The sequence below is a fragment of the Osmia bicornis genome, chromosome 14, assembly GCF_907164935.1.
Source record: "Osmia bicornis bicornis chromosome 14, iOsmBic2.1, whole genome shotgun sequence".
Lineage (NCBI taxonomy): Eukaryota > Metazoa > Arthropoda > Insecta > Hymenoptera > Megachilidae > Osmia > Osmia bicornis.
In genome coordinates, this window is record NC_060229.1 from 3,889,824 (window position 1) to 3,907,070 (window position 17,247).

At 40.3% G+C, this 17,247-nt stretch overlaps 1 protein-coding gene across 1 annotated transcript; it reads right to left on the bottom strand.

Moving 5' to 3' along the window:
* Positions 1 to 6,491: 6,491 nt before the first annotated feature.
* Positions 6,492 to 16,857, bottom strand: LOC114872746 (serine proteinase stubble). The gene is made up of 10 exons (XM_029180317.2): positions 16,752 to 16,857; positions 13,562 to 13,884; positions 11,992 to 13,426; positions 10,326 to 10,472; positions 10,019 to 10,165; positions 9,500 to 9,576; positions 8,973 to 9,073; positions 8,265 to 8,536; positions 8,043 to 8,197; positions 6,492 to 7,908 (listed from the first exon to the last, which is right to left on the bottom strand). The coding sequence occupies exons 1-10, from the start codon at positions 16,855 to 16,857 to the stop codon at positions 7,744 to 7,746; spliced, it is 2,928 nt and encodes a 975-aa protein (XP_029036150.2). The 3' UTR covers positions 6,492 to 7,743.
* Between the last annotated feature and the right edge of the window lie 390 nt (positions 16,858 to 17,247).

Consider the following 17,247-nt stretch of genomic DNA (forward strand, 5'->3'; position numbering starts at 1 on the left):
GTCGTTTATGGTGGAGGTAACGTAAGACCATGAAGACCGATCGTCGATCGAAGAGAGAGGTGGAGACCTCTCTTCGATGGTAGACACGACGAAGCGGGAACGGAACATCGAGGAAGGGAATGGGAAGTGAGGGTAACGATAATACGGAAAGAAGGAGAGATGACGAAGAGAAGGAGCGGATAAACCAGGAGAAATCAAAGTGGGCCAGTGACCAGGTCACGTGGAGAAGAACGAGGCCCAACGCGCACGACAGCGACACACTGTCCTACTCATCGGCATCGTCGTCGCCGCCGCCGCCTCCTCGCTTCTCTATCTGTCCATTCAGGAAACGTATCGCGATCCGTTCAACCTCCGCTCGCTTACCCGTTGACGAGAACAATTTCACGGAAGGAACACTGAATTACGAGCCACGATGCTTCTGCAGATAGGTCGCCGGGTTAAGAATGCGACCCGAGCATGATTAGATTCGATGGAAAAGTGATTGCACGCTGTTTCTCCTTCTAAAAGGGTGAAACGGCGCTGTTTCATTATGGATCGTTAAACTCTGGGATATAAAATAGAGATGTTTCAGAAATCTGGAGTATTTATGAATCAGAGTCTCTGACAGTGACGAATCGTGATTGCAAAAGTTGTGGGCCATTGATTCCGAAGATAACTTAATGTTTGCACGGGTAAACATTGGGATAGCTGGTTTCTCTCGTTCAAGTATTTATAGCAAATAGAAAATTTCTCTTGGAAGAAAACTAAAGAGGATAAAGTGTACTTTGTCTTACATTTGATGAGGTAAAGATTTGCTGCTGTTGGACGAATGGAGAACCGGCCGGACGGATTTTTGGTATCTATCAGGAAGTATATCAGGAAGACCCTGAAGACCGAGGAAAAAGTTTGCAAGTTCAAATTCTATCTGAAAGCAAAGAATCTAAGTTACATTAGAAATAGTATCGTGCGACGCCGACCTTCCGGACGAAATTTCTAAATTATCGTTTCACTAGTTTCGCGACGATTTATGCGAAACGTAGACGAATTTTACCGGTGTATCTAGAACAAAAAGAAAATCGACATCGAAAAAATAGAGGTACAAGTCGGCAAAGAATCTCAATCGATCGAATTTCACTTCATTTCGGAGTCAGAACGTCAATCTATGTCAACTACTTATGACGAATCGAATCGTGAACATACTACTGTCCTGAAATTAACCAATTATAACATAGAAACGTCGGATACAAGATATCAGAGGATGACAGACGCAGAGAAACTTTCTAACTTTTTACTCTACGCGAACCTTAAACATCGTGCTGTAAAATATAATTTCAATTTAGACACGCTGTCTTCGCGAGGCACCAATCGAGCATGAAAACTAACATAGTCTCGTTGAAATATCAACAACACCTGTCAACCAATTTCCCGTGCATAATTATCTAGAACAGTGATCAGCAACTTTCTTTTGCAGCCGGGCAGAATCGAACGCTTAATAATCGGTACGGGTTGCAATCGGAGGAAAGAGCATCTATGTAATTTACCACTTTAGAAATTTTTTGCTGGTATAATTAAATAATCTGAAATATCCTTCTGTGGCGTTAGTTCCAGAAGATCCATCTTTGAATAACCAAAGATCGCTAATTACCGATATCGAATTTTCGACAAGTTTCGGTAAATCAACTCGTGTATTATTTAATCGCGTTTCGGGCCACACGATGCACACGAGCGATAATTATTTAAAGAAAGCAGCTGTATCGCGGCAACAAACGCTCGATCCGGGACACGAGGGAAAACCTTTTAATTAATAAATTCAAAGTTAGCAAGGTGTATCGTTGCACGCAATATCGGTAGGACGTGAATTTGCATTCGAAGCACCACGATAAATCGACGATTCGAAATCTCACCGAGGTCGGCCACAAAGTGTGTCAAACTTGGTCGGGCCATCTTTTACGGTACCTAACACGGTTCACCTTGCGACCAAAGAATGTCCGGATAAGATCTCATCTAACATCGTTTGTGGTGCCTGTTGCAGAAGCGCACAGTAGTAGATCTTTCCGAATAATTACGCGTTCAGACGCTGTGTACATACAGTGAATTGCAAAAGTATTATCCTCTTAATTAACCCTTTAAATGATGTTTACACATCTTATCGTCGATGTAACTCAAGAAGCGTGGACGTGCTATACACTAAATTGAATCTTCTAAACGTAATGCTTGTTATTTAATTTCCTGGTATTAATTAACACTCTCTGTGTCGGTATTCTTTATTTCCATTTATCGTATTATGTGCTAATTGTAATTTATATAATTTCCTCTTAAACTTCCAGGATCCATCGATTCTATTACACAGCATAATGTTTTTGTTTTTTTTGGAAAGTGTAGGATATGAATTTTAATTGAAAGGTTACGAATACTTATGCATCTCACTGTACCTTTCAAGAGAGAGCAAGATGAAGTTCAATCCTTGATCGTGAACGTGACTGGTCCTAAGTAGGTCAGGACCTGTACCTTTCAACACCGTGTCTTGTCTTTGGTGGCTGTGTGCCATCCCATTTATTTAGAGCCGAGAGTATAATTGACTGGCGAATATCAGCCTCTTGAAATTACTGTTCCTTGTTGGATGGCAAAGAAATTTATGAATAAACCCAACGTATTTTTACGTTGTTTCTTATTAAGTACAACAACTTGATTGTACACGTACGCGTACCTGTTCGGTTGTACAGTTACTTCAACGATGACTTACAAAACGATGAATCTTCGGCATTGGGAAATTAATCTTTCGAACGGTAAGAATGGTCCTTCTTCTTTCTTTTTTATTTTCTTTCTTTCACTTCGTGAAACGTGACGCATTTCGCAGGAACGTGTGTATATACAAACGTTGACCGTGATCGTGACTTTCGGTAAGTAGGTTAGAGCTCGTCCGCGTTTTAAAATGGATTTTACACCTTGCTGAATCCGCGAAGAACGCGGCGTTACGAGCCCCTCGTAATGTTATTGAGTTTCTCCTGATTAACATTATCATTATGGTGATTAACCGTCGAGGTGCAACGATCGTTCGTTTAAGTGTTTCTTAGTTACCTCATGAAATTACGAGAGTGGTGAAAGAAACGTGGAATTGTTACGTAAAAATGTGCATCGAAGAAGTTTAAAGACTGCAGAAGGAAACTTAATGATCGACGAAGCAAACGAAGTTCAATTTTTCTGCAAGTTTTGGATAGAAAATATTTTCTACGTCTGTGGGTATAAAATTGATTTAAATTTTATGGATATCCAGAAGTAAAAGGTAATAAGAATTCCAACGCAAAAATCGAAAAGAAGCTTTTAAACAAAGTACCTGATTTTTTAAAAGAATTTTTTAATATTCCAGAAATAGATCCCTAAAACATTTGGGTCGTGACCCCATATCCATGGGAAGGCACCCGCGAGAAGGAACGAGGAGAAACAATCGATGGTCATGACCCAGGACACGCTTGGCAAAACTAGGTCAGAATTTAGCCGCGTCTTTTCACGTTCCGCGCATTATTTTTCTTTACCGTTGTTCGTAAGAGTCCGCGGATATCGCGAGTACCCGAGACTCTCCTTTCTCTTCTCTCATTTTAATCCTTCCTTAAAAAAAGACATTGATTTCACTTTTTTTTTCTTAGTCTAATGATTCATTTCTAGATACCATAAGGTGACATAGTTTTTGTATTCTTGTAAATATAAAATAAATAAAAATATATAAAGAATAATGAAAGTCTTGGTGTTTGTCATTTTCGTGAACCCTATTGTTATCCCATGATGATTATTTAATTAATTAGTGTAAAATAATAGAAGAAAGAAATCTTACTGTATGACAGACTTGGTCATCAATGATAAGGATCAGAAATCTTTCTGAAATCTTAATGGACGAGGTCTCGAGTAGCTGAGAATTCAAGTCAGCAAGATGCTGACGACGTCATTTTAGATTATCAAGGCCAGACCATGACCCTGCTCGAGTAGTTTCCTAGCGATTCGAATAAAATTTGTTGATCGATATCAGGGTGTAGGCGCCGACGCACGTCCTCGATGCTGCACCTTGCTCCCTCTAGCCAGGACCACATCCTTATGACCTACCACCTTTCCGCGATCTCTTTTGTACTTTCAATTGCAACCGCCTATAATACTTCAGCTACTTATCTCGCTTCGTCAAGCAACACTGAACATTACTCTTTTTTTTTCTGTTATCAGAATGGTTGCACCCTGATTCTCTGGAAAATAATATATCAACAACAAGTTGCAAACTTTCTGATTCCGTTCTGTTGAAATTAACCCTTTGAACTGGTATTATAATACTAAGTGAAGCGTGTAGAAATGAATAGGAACTCGGTAATTATCTGGAAGAATAAACATCCTTATTTGCATAGTCGAGAATGAAATAAAATAAAAAGAATTCTTCATCGTAAGTCTTCGATCCTCCATTCATTAACCCGCTAATTGAAACGTTTCGAAAAAAGAATCACCATAAGCTGGATACTTTCTAATCGAGTAGCTGTAACATCCTGAACGTCATCAATTTCTATCAGAGATTACAGAAGGTGAGTATGCTCGCTCCGAGATTCGCGTCGTTTATGACACGACCGACAGTTGAAGGCCGTCAATGGCTAACTATCTTGTTGGTTTCGTGACTTCATAAGGAAAAGGCGGAGGTAAGCTGGCTTTCTCCAAAGCCACTTAACCCGGTCCAGTAACATCCATCCATGGAGCCCGTCACGCCTGTGACATTTTCGATGGCACCGCAACATCTGAAACAAACTTTTCTCTCAATTACATACTGAACGCGTACGTTTTCGCTCGTGCCTCGTCGAGGAATGCAAAACATAGAATACGAACACGTAATTCTACGATCGGTTTCGAGCCTCCCGATGGATGCATAAAACTGGGGAGGAAATAATTTACGAACGAGAATTATTGTTCCCTCTCGACACCGGCTCGGATCTCGTGCGGTTTGTAACAGTTACATTCTATTACCGTTCCAATTAGAGGTTACACCTTTCAAATTGCCAACTTTTCCGTGATGTTCGAGTAAATTGCTGCGTCGTGGACAACGGTACGTCCGCGTATATGGAATAACGCGGAATTAGCCGTGACCGGAAACGGCCAAGACGAAGTAACGTTTATCATTCTTCCGTCGAACGTACCGTAGATTCTGCTGATTGAAGTTTTATTCGACAGCCACGGGACACATGAAAGGAGCGTCTCGCGGAAATAGGCCTCGACGAGTTCTTTCGTTTCTTTTTAACACTCTAGACGAGTGCTCGGAAGTCACGGATGTGATGCAAACGCTTGGAGAGCACTCGCTTTTTTCGGTCGCTCCAAATCGCAGCTAGTGTCGTTAGCTGTTCAACGACCGGAAGAATTCATAAAAGGGCCTTGCTTGAAAATGATCAATTTTGGAAGTAAATAACAAAAAGATTCCTTCGATGCAATTTAATAAAAAGGCATAAACATCAGCAGTTAAAAATTGGAATGTCAATGTTATGGCGTGAAAGGAGAGAGAGTTACATTCACAAACATCACGACACAATTGGGCGCGACGATCTGTTGCTGCCCCATTGAACGAAGTCTAAAAACCGCGTTACTTTCTAGGCCAGAGACTATCTTTCGGTGAGAAAACGAGCGTCAATCATCCATCGAGGTTTTTCTCCTAATACCAACAAGTTATCGCGTGTAATTTCACTACCACACTGGTAAAAACAGAATGATCGACCCGATTATTCTGTAACTACTCTGGACGATTCACGAGGCATTGATTTGACGTCTGCTCGACGGTGTGTCAATAAAAGAATTAATCCTTCCACCATGAATGAAATATCTTCGATCTAAGTTATATTAAATTGGCAACTGCACGACTTATGCATCTTTTGTCAGGAGGATTATTTATTAAAATGTAACATGTACAATTCGACGGCCTCCCAGGTGTTAAATGCAAATGGAGTGGAATATATGATCAAAGTTACGATTGAAGTGTCACGAGCAGGACGTCTTTCAATTAAGCAGAAACGTCACTACCATCTCGCGTCTGCTTGAATTCCAATTACAAGTGGATCAGGATATACTTGTTTCACTGCATTCATAGGAATCAGGACGAGTTTATGCAAATCTCCCGATAATAACGTATCATTGAGAAATAGTTCTTAAATTTCACGATATCCATAGCGCGGTAGAAAGTTGTAGAAAATCGTTCCGCCTTCGTGAACAATTTTATAAAAATGTAACTGGTATCTTTTTACATCCTAATCGTCCAGATGAAAGATCGCGCCACCTGTATAATAATCGACGACTCATTAAAGAAGCTGGTCCATTATATTCAAATTTCACAGGTGTTCGAGTCTCTGACGAATGAATCGAGTAGGTGTTTCGAGTGGGCGAAGTATAAAGTGTCGGTGGGACGAATTGGTTCGCAAATATCAACACCCACGTGGATAGTAAGAATGATGATGGATAAAGGGATTGCACTTTAACGATCGGGTAATCAGTGAACTCCATCTTGGTAAGGGACACGTTGTTCTCTTATTTTTTTCCTTTTTCTTTTAATGCATTGATAAATACAGAGACGCCGAGGGACAAATGCGAAGGGTAACGAAACGGTAGAAAATAACAGAGTATAATAGAATACAACACGCACCACCAATCGATCGAATATTTACAAGCTTGAGGTTCCGTATTCTTGCAGCCCCAACTGCAATTGTTAAATAAATTATTACTTCTTACATTAGATTGATGCTCATCAAATGAAAATTATTACATCAACAGTCTGACGTGATTTCATGACATAAAAGTATCTCCAAATAAAGCTTATAGCATATTAATTTAAAGCTTAAGGTTTCCTGAAAATGTCTATAAATATTTCGGTATACATCTTTCAGTATACTTGCAGCTGTCACAAATCGTTCATCATGACATTATCTGTTAATATATTAATATAATATGAGCAAAATGGTTTCGCCAGTATTGCACATCGTAAAGAAACGCGTATCCTCCACATAGTGCTGTTGAACCATTAAATTATCTTACAAATTTTTCTTCAGAGATGGTTGTTTCTCTGCTAATCAACCTGCTGAAAATTGAACGACACTTCCTTTGTCAACCCTTTATACAGTCCTTGCTTCCGTCCTTACTATATAAGTAATACAGTTCAATTTCACATTCGATTTCATTCAATTTTCCCGCCGTCTCCCTTATCATTCGTCAATCAACTGATAACAACGCGAATCGAGTCCATCGAGTTACGTTGATAAGACGAGTATCTAACTCACAGCGCCACTAGTGTACACGTCATTTTTCCTAGAATGTTCATGAAAATAACACTTGCTGGCATCGTAGAGCACTGGTTTGTCGGTTTCCATAGTCTCCGTATCCTAGGCCAAAGATGGCATTGCTACGAATGGTCACAGGGCGGTCTCGTTCGAAAAAGTGCAACACGTTGCATTTGATAATCCACTGATACGTGAATTACGTTGTGACGTAATACATTATGCACGCACGTCTCGTATCGTACGGTTCACATTCAAAAGCCTAATCTCTTTAGATAACGTATCTGATCGAAATTTTATGAAAAAAAATATTCCTTCGTACAACGATCATTGTGCAAGCGAATTTTTCATAAAAAAATGAAAAAGTTACGTCGTATGCGATTTTTGCACAGAATGCATCGTATGTACACGTTTGAGATTCGTGATCAACGAATCTGATCGCGCATTTAATTTCGCGATAGTGTTCGTTCCAAATGAACAAGGACTTCACTTAGAACTGAAGAATCTGATTGATCCATTCGCGGAATTCCGAGATACGAGTGTAAACTCCTGGTTGATTGGGTACCGCACAACCGATTCCCCAGCTAATTACTCCGGCTAAGATCCATCGTTTGTCGCGCGCCCTTTGGATCACCATCGGTCCTCCACTATCGCCCTGCGAAAATTAGATTTAAACCTTGGATACATTGATCTTCGAATAACGAATTAATTCATTTTAATGTTCGATTAGACTTCTATCATTTTGGGCTGAATTTGCAACGTAGTATAGGGTTGGAAAAATTAGTATACCTCGCAAGAATCGAATCCTCCATTTTTCCAGCCGGCACAAATGAAAATATGAGGAATATGCTCGATGTATCCCGCGTTTCTGTACATGGACTCGCACATGGTGTTGTTGATGACTGGTACAGCCACCTCCTGGAGAGTGGATGGTAATGGCCCCTCTGAAAATGAAATTTCAATTAGTATGAAAGCTTAACGACTTCATTGTGTAAATGGTAATATTGGTACCATCGTAAAGTCGACCCCAGCCAGTGACAAAAGCAGTACGACCAACGTAACTTTCGTCATCGTCTGGTAGACAAATGGGTAGAACGTTTGGTTGGAAAGGTAAGAGAGGCTCGTAGAATCTCAACAGGGCGAGATCGTATTCAAAAGTTCGAGGATCGAATTGTGGATGACTCGCCACGATTTGAACCCTTCTCTCTTGATAACCGTAAGGTTCATCCTCGTTCGCAAGATCATGCTCGCCTATTCTTAGCAATAGATCACTGGGTGGTACGCTGTAAAATGAATGGAACGACACATGTTTCGTTAATTGATATATTAATTAGAAATGTTCACATTTGGGTAACTAGGAAACCATTCTAAAGTAAATCCCTTAGAAATTTAGAAGTTCTAAAGTTTTGGTAATCTGAAATCTTGAAATTCTGAAATGTTAGAATGATAAGATGATCAGACTCACCTTGAACTCTCCTTAATTACGTTAATAGATATTTCTAATTTAAAGTAGCACACGTGTAAGATTGAAAAATAACAAATATAATTAAAACTAATATCAATCACCGATGATATCACAGATCAAAGTAGTTTACTAATGATAGATAAGAACGTACTTCAAAAATATACTATTTTGAAAAATTGCTTCGATACTCGTCTCTAAAGTAGAGAAACAGAAAATTAATCAGAATTTATTACAATAACAAACATGATGCATACTTTTCCACGCAATGTGCTGCAGTTATGGCCCAATTCTCGTTCAACAACGCTGCACCACACTTGTGCAGATACGTGGACGTTCTCCATTGTCGTAACGAGATCTGAAAAATCAAACATTCATCTCCTTTAACGAAGAACATTGCTCGAATGTGTACGAAGGCACGCCTTGACACGCGTACGCTTGCGGAAATCCAAGGATTAAACACACATGCATGTATGTACATGCACAACATAGATCGTACGATCGTTCCTCTACAAACATCGTGTTACGTGACTCGATGAAGATGATTGAATTGATCGAACGTTAAACGATGCGTGAACAGCTAAAGGATAATAGAACGTTCCTTAACCCTCGAATCCCGGGAACCGGATTAATTATGACCCAGATCACTGCAACCGATTTTACAATGGTGCCTTGATCATAAAAGTTTCGTATATTAGAAAAATAATGTCTAATTAATGTTTCGCTATTTGAGAGTCGAATAGGATTGACAAAATTTTGGAAATATCTCTGAAATTGTACCTACCTGCCAGGGCCATTTTCCAAACGAACTGCGATTTCCACCGACGATACGAGGCTCCGGGAATAATCTTCTCCCGCACACTGCAAGAAGAAGCATCGTTGAATTTAAGCCCTTCAACAGATTCGTGAGCCTCATCGAGACGGCCATATTGGAGAACATTACATTCGTCATGAATCAATCAATTAGTATTATTAAGCGCGCCTATTTCGAACAGGTTTTTTTCTTCTCATCGTCATTTCTATCTTCTTCGTTCATCTCTGAACGAACCGTAATTATTAACGATGGAAAAATCCTAGCTGAATTTTTTCTTCTAATTGTGCGATTAAAGATCATACAGAGGTTTATATAATTAGATTAGATAATACCCAGTTTCTGTCTTTATCTGCTCGACCTTAATAAATTCGGTGCGCGTGAAAAAAACATTTAAACTAATCTTGTTAAATGAGTACTTGATGCGATCAGTATATTGATTAGGTACCCAGCGGCTTACGCAAAAAATTATTGATATTTTCTCGAGTTCACCTTGCTTGTAATCAGACATGTTGAGAGTTTCCATTGGTACCGGAAGTTCCGTATCTATGGTCACGCTCGCGATCGATGATAGGGTTGTCATGATGGAAGGCTTTTTCGTCACCTGTTGCTCGGTGGTCGCTTCCGTCGTTGGTTTCACTAAAAAATATTATACATTCATTGAATTTTGAAAGGCAAATCGAAAAAAAGATCTGGAATATAATTTTATGAATGATCTTCTTTTAGATATGAACAAATTTTTTCAATGAACGTTCAATCATCGCATAATTATCAAAAGTTATCTGTTTATCAGTTGTACCCGAAATCGATGCAAGTAACGTGGATGCCGAAATTGGTTTCTCGGTTGTTGCCTGTAAAATTTGACCCGGTTTTTTCGTACTGGGCGATTGAATCATGATCCAACCATCTGGAGTGGTGATAGGCGTCCAATCGCTTTCAGTTTGATCTAAAAAAATAATCGGATTGTTATCCGATAACAATCGTTATGAAATTGTAAATTACAACTAATCCTTAAACGGTGCAAACTTTTATAAACGAAATATCTGAAACGATCTTCATTCGACTTGTCTTTATTTCTATGAAAACTGGAGCAGAGAGCAGCTGTCCAGTAATAATTCAAGTCGTTTGAATTGAAACGGGGGAAGAGGTGAAAGATGGATGCTGTTCGCAAAGCATTCGAGAGGAAAGATTACGGTGGACGGTTTAAAACCGTTACAACGTTCCTTGAAAGCAGAATTTCATCTTCTATCAAACGGGGAACGAATATCAACGTTGTCTTTGATTAAATTAAATTGCTGAGATTTTCGCATTCCTAGCGTATACAAAACAAGAAGATACCTATTTATTTTATGATTGGATAAAACGAGGGAAAAGGGACTGAACGATCTTTCGTGAAAAATTACCAATCGATCAAACGTAACACTTCAATTTAACGAGAATACTCGTTTTACCGAATACGATTAACGTCGCATAGACAAATTCCATTTCACGCGTTCGTTGCAATTAACTGCAGGAAGGACACGTTTGGGCGGTGACGTTGATCGCGTTTGATGTAAATCGATGCAACGTGTATCATAGGCGGAAATTGCTAGCGTAGCATTGAAAAATAACGACGTTTCACTCCTATTTTTATCGCTGACACGTGAACAATTTCACTTCGACATGTTTGAAGTTCAATTTTCGTTCTTAAAAGATTAACAAGATAAAAATGAATCAGCAGAATTTATTTTTTAGAAAAATATAAAATTATTAATTCCTTGACTAATTGCATGCATGAAATGTATTTGTGTAACCTTACTCGATGGAATAATAAAAGTTACGTAATTGAACTGTTGCATTTTCTTTCATAACACACGATATCTGATACTAATTTTTTGGCTATCTTAACGAAAAGAATGTGTACCGAACTTTCTCGAAACGATATCTTTGATCGCTACTCGAAAACCGACAGAATTCCGATAAAGTAAAAGAACGGACACAGGGAGATCCGTGTGTAATCAATCAAATTCACAATGCTTTTCCGGGATGTTCTCTTGATGCTCGTTAATGCAGCAGGCGTGCTGCTCGACGTGAATCGCCGTCGAGATGATTTCCTATCGACGACAAAAGCGTCTCGTTATACAATGGATATCCGTTTTCTTCGATTTCACTGAGAATCCGCGTGAATCGTTCCTATTTCTTCGGCATTCGAAATGCAACACGCGTATCGAGTAATGTACACAGCGTACACATTAATTACGACAGCGATTCGAAATTAATGAATTCCATAGACAACTGTTAATTGGCGTTACGAAATCAATTACGAGTAGCTGTTGCTTCGAAACCGTTACGGAGAAATATTCGAATTTAATTTTGTAGAAAAAGAAATATTTTAAAAGTATAATTAGATATGAACGATGCGAATTCCTATGTAAATTCAAATAGAATCCCATAATCCTAAGAAAGGGTTAATTTTGTTAACTCACCAGATTCGACGGTGGTCGTGGAGGAAATCTCGGGAGTCCTCGTGGTGTCATCGGAACTGGAGGTCCAAGTAACGATACCAGGGGCGTAAGTCGTCTGAGAGACTTCATCCATGGTCAGATTGACCACGGGCACCTTCGTCGAAGCGGCGAACGTGGACATGGTAGAACCATCGGTAGAATTCACAGTAGCGAAGCTAGTATCCGTTACAGTGGGCACGGTCGACGGGGTCGTGGAGGATATGGGCTTGCTTAATGGTTTCGTGGGTTTCGTTGACTGCGTGGTTGGCCTAGGTTTCGTAACAGTACTATTCAAAGCATCGATGGTGGACAAAGGTACCGTTTTCTCGGTGGTCGTCGTGTATTCAGGCTTGACCACCGGTTTCGTGGTCGTCGTACTGATCTTCGTCGGCTTCGTCCTCAGGGTAGTCGTCAGAGGTCTTGAAGCGATGGTAGACGGCCTGGAAGTCGTTGTTCGAATCGTAGATGGTTTGATTTTCTGCACAGGTTTCGTGGTAGTCGTCGTGAGCTTCTGAATGATCGTAGTCTCGGTGGCGAAAGTCGCCGGCTTTGTTTCCGTCGTTGATGGAAGGACACTTTCGGTAGTGGTCGCGATGGTCGATGGTCGATCCTTGACTGACGTCAAGATAGGTTTCGTTGTAGTCGTAGAAGTCGATGTAATGAAAGTTGAACTTGGGGATGGTTTTGTGGTGAGGATGGGCCTTTTCGTGGGTACAGTCGGTTTCTTCGTGGTGATCGTGGGTCTCTTTGTACTGGTACTGATCAGGGGTCTCTTGGTAGCGGTGGTGGGTCTCCTGGTGGTGGCGTGAGTGAGCGGTCTCGCGGTGGTCGCATTCCTTGGAGGGAACCTGGTGATAGGGGTGGTCCTGTGGGTCGTCGTGGTCACGGTTCTCGATGTTGTCGATTCTGTAGTTCTATGAGTACTCGATTGAACCGGTCTCAACGTGGTTGTTTCCGTTGGCCTGTGTATGGTCGACTGAATGGGTTTACGCGTCGTCGAATACGTTGGTCTCTTGGTCGTCGACGTATGAACGGGTTTCCTCGTGATGGGTTTGGTGGTTTGAGCAAACGTTTGAGCGGTGGATACCACTTTCGTCGTGGTTTCCAGTGTCGTTGGCCTTTGTGAAATCGTGGAGATCAGCGTGGAAGGTTTGCCAGTGGTGGCCGTGATTTCTGTGACTGTGCTGGACGGTTTTTGCGTGGTTCGTACAGTACTGCTCGTGATTCTCGGAGGACTTTTTGTCGTCGAGTCCTCGATCGTGGAGTTCTGCACGGTTTGAAAGGTCGATAATCGAACCGGTTGCGTGGTCGTTTCGACGCTCGTCAGGATCGGCTTTTTCGTCGCGAGCTTCGTCGTGTCTTTCACAGTCGTCGACGGTGCGCGAGTATTTTGGGTAACCTGGCTACTTATTGTCCCCTAAACGATCATGAGGCAAAAAGGAAAAAGGAATGATGATTTTGTGTGGAGTTACATTTTCTTAACATTTTTATTGCAGAGACTATTCTAATTATCAATTAATTTATAGTTTCTCTGAAACGGTGATTCGCATACCTCGGTGGAATGCGTTGTTCCAGGTGGTTTCATCTCGTTAATCGGTTTCGGCCTTGAGAAGTACTCGGGTATGTCGTTGCTCTCGATGGGCCCGTGGGTCGTGACGAACGGCCTCACGAGCGGCCCATCGTCGATGCTGTTGTCCTGAGGGAAAATATCAGGCTCCTCGTCCATCTTGCAACAGCTACCGAAGTAAAAACGATCGATGCATGTGCCAAGGTGTGTGCCATTCGCTTTGGCACAGGTGAACGCGAACATGCAAACCCCAGTCTCGCCGGATCTACGAGACACACAAGGCAAGTGCCTAATGTTCCTGCCCGTACCTGGAAAGGAATAACGAACAATTAATTACGCGTTCGTTTTAAAACATATTAACATTTCTCCTTCCACAAAGTGGCCTACCTGATATCGAACACGTTACATTGTAACAAATACTAAAATACGTAGCTGTGATTTTCAATTTATATAAGATATATCTTTTAAGATGCGCGGTTTAGATCAGTATCGACTAAATTAAATAAAGTTCACTTATATTATTACAAAATTTTTATAATTTCGATCACGTTCGTACTTTATCGTACTTTATCTTTAACGATATATCGTTATTTTGATAATTGTAAGTAAGTACTTATTGATAAATGAAACTTATCAACCAATCTAGTTATTTTGAAATTTGGAATTTGATGAACTGTAAAACATAGTTTCTTCTTGTATTCTGAATTTCCAGTAGAAGAAAATAACTGTACCAGAAAGACGGAGTGAATCATTGTCAAAGCTCGTTCGTGTCATTCCGTTACCCGACTTCGACCATTCTTTTCCTTTTTTTTTTTAGGACAGATATTTTGGGTGTTAGAAAGATAATCGCGTCTGCTGTTATCCAGTAATCCGTTAATAACGGATGCAATTAGACGTCAGAAACTGCCTACGCGTTTCCGTCAAGAGATTTAACAGTTTCTTTCGAGACGGCTTATTAATTAATTACGTTGCTTGATCTCGTTTATTATCTGCGACAAGACACTGTACGACGATTAAGAGGAATTGTAAACGATGATAATGCTAGGTTGAAGTATCATGAAGGGAATGTAGAACAAGCATAGTTAAAGGATGGAAGCTAAGATTCATTTACAATTTCAACCCGTCAGGCGCTCGTACAATTTTGGAGTATATAATTATCGGGTACAAGTGAAATAAATTTTTGGGCTACGTGTTTCTGAAAAAGTGCTTATCATTTGTTTTCGCAAATCGAAATTCCGATCCTTATATATCATTCTTATTATCGGGTCGATGATTATCGGCTGATTTTCGATCGATTACGAGGCAGCAATGATGCATACAACATGGCAAGCGTTATCGAAGAACGAATTGATGTCAGCCAAGGCGAAGCATCTCGGTACCGTTAAGTTTCGATGTATGAGCTAGTTGCCCGAGCCAAAAGTGGGTCACAGTCATAGCCTAATGTAACAGCACGTTTCTCTTTAAGACACCTCACTCACAATCTCGCCTTTCTTCTCTTTCTTTATCCTTTCCCGACGTTGGCTATCCAACCGAACGAAATTCTCGCGCGCATTCCAAGGTTCTTCAACTTGGCGCGATTAAATCGTCATACCTGACCCGAGCTACCTCCCTGGATCATGGACATACCTGTGCACTGAATACCTTTAGTGGAACGCATTAACGATGTATCAACGTAAAAGAGAAACACGTAGAACGATAGTTATTTTTCACCTATTCCTCATGTTCCATGTCTACGAAATTATTTGCAACATCGAATAATTCAGAAAAATAACAGAGAATGTTGACTGAATACTTCTCTGTTTTTGTTTTTATTTTATGTGTGTTTGAGGATTTATTGTTTAACACCGTTGAATTTACTGATTAAATCATAGAGAATAGTGTACGATAGTTGATAAGATTTCGTTCGAAATTTTTGAAGAATAGATAAGAAACTAAATTCTCCAAAATTATATAACTCTTAAGCTTTGATCCAACAAAAAGGCAGCTACTTTGTTCCAAAATGTTTTAATGGAATTTTCATGAAGGTACATTCTTTGAACCCTAAACTTCAAGTTGATACATCATAAATGCTATTTTCTGACACTTTTATGTCATGACTTTATAGATTTCGAAATCAGTCACTGTTTAATCATTTTCCTGACGGTATGATGCCCTGTTAATTAACCATAACGCATTTTTCCTGGAATATTTACTTTCTTCGAGGTTGATGACCGTGGCGAGTGAAAATCGACCGTAAAATCATACACAAAACTCGGTATCCTTCGTTTCGGGTCAGTCGGTCAGTTCCCTCCGTCCAAGGTGTTCCACGTTTCGTGGTTGCTTCCGCGTAGGAAATCTGTGCTAGCGGAAGTGTCGTCCGATTGTGAGTCACAATGGTGAAAGAAAGTTGCCGATTCCATTGCGAGCTCGTCGGAATTTCAGCGATGGCACGTGTACGCCCACGCTCGAAAGGCGTTTCACTCACGGTAAGAAAGTATTTCGCTGATTATCGAGAAGAGATCGAAAACGAGCTGTTAATCATCGGTTCGAATTGATTGTCATTTAAAGAAATTTCTCGTCAAATCTACAATGTATTTGATACTCGATGTAATTGTAACCCGTTAATAAATAATTCGCAAAGGTGAATATCCTCCAGCTAATAAAAGCATGGTGCAATGAAAATAGTTTCACTTGTGGTGTTCGAGGGTCAAAGATTTTCGATGTGACACCTCCACCAGCGTCTGAATGAAACGATAAGAATACCGATGAGAAGGAGGATGACGAGGTCGGAAAAATCAGTGTAAGTCGCGTGCGCGACGATGACCGAGACTGACCCACTTGTACAGAAAACTGACCAGTCCGCCCACGTTTCATTCGTACTCGAATCCAAGGTAGGTTCAATGTCGTCCTACGATGATGACAAAGAAACACACTTGTACATATATCCCCGTACAGGCGTGTACGTTTTAAATATGTTTCGGTAAACGTACAGGCACCTGAATGTTCGTGTACCATGCTCCGTTACTCAGCTGACAATTATGGAAGAAAATTCGTTAACAATTGCAATTAATCAGCATTTAAGCTTTCCATTCGTTTGAGTAATTCAATGACCGCTTACTAATTCGTTCCTTCTCCTCCGGAGACTATTCTTCATTTTTATCCGTTCAATAGTGTTTGCAAATTCGAAGGGACTTACTTCCTGGAATAAATTGCGGAACGTAGATCGGCGAGGCGATCGCGGTGTTCATCAGTACGTTGCCTAGGAAGACGAAGGCCCAGACTGTTCTCTCTCGATCCCACATCTGAAACAGAGAAACGAGAATGAGTTTTAGACAGGAAGGGAAGAGAAAAAGGAAAAATGATTTGTAGCGTTAGGGTGGCCGTATAGAGAACGCAATTCTCTTATAAAGGTACACCTGAGAAAATTCTCATGGAACGAACAGACCCTGTTTTCAACCGACAATTATACGAAATTAATTCATCGCCCGGAATCTAGTTAATTTCGCGAGTGTAATCTCGAGTCTAGATGACAGTGAATGATATATTGAACCTTTTGCTGAATAATTGTAACGATTCTTCATTGTAGTCATCAATTTTAAACAGAAGCGTAAATAAGTTACAAACAAATGCTTCAATATGATAAGACATACGAATTTCGTTGATAAGATAATTAATCTTATCGTATTCACTGG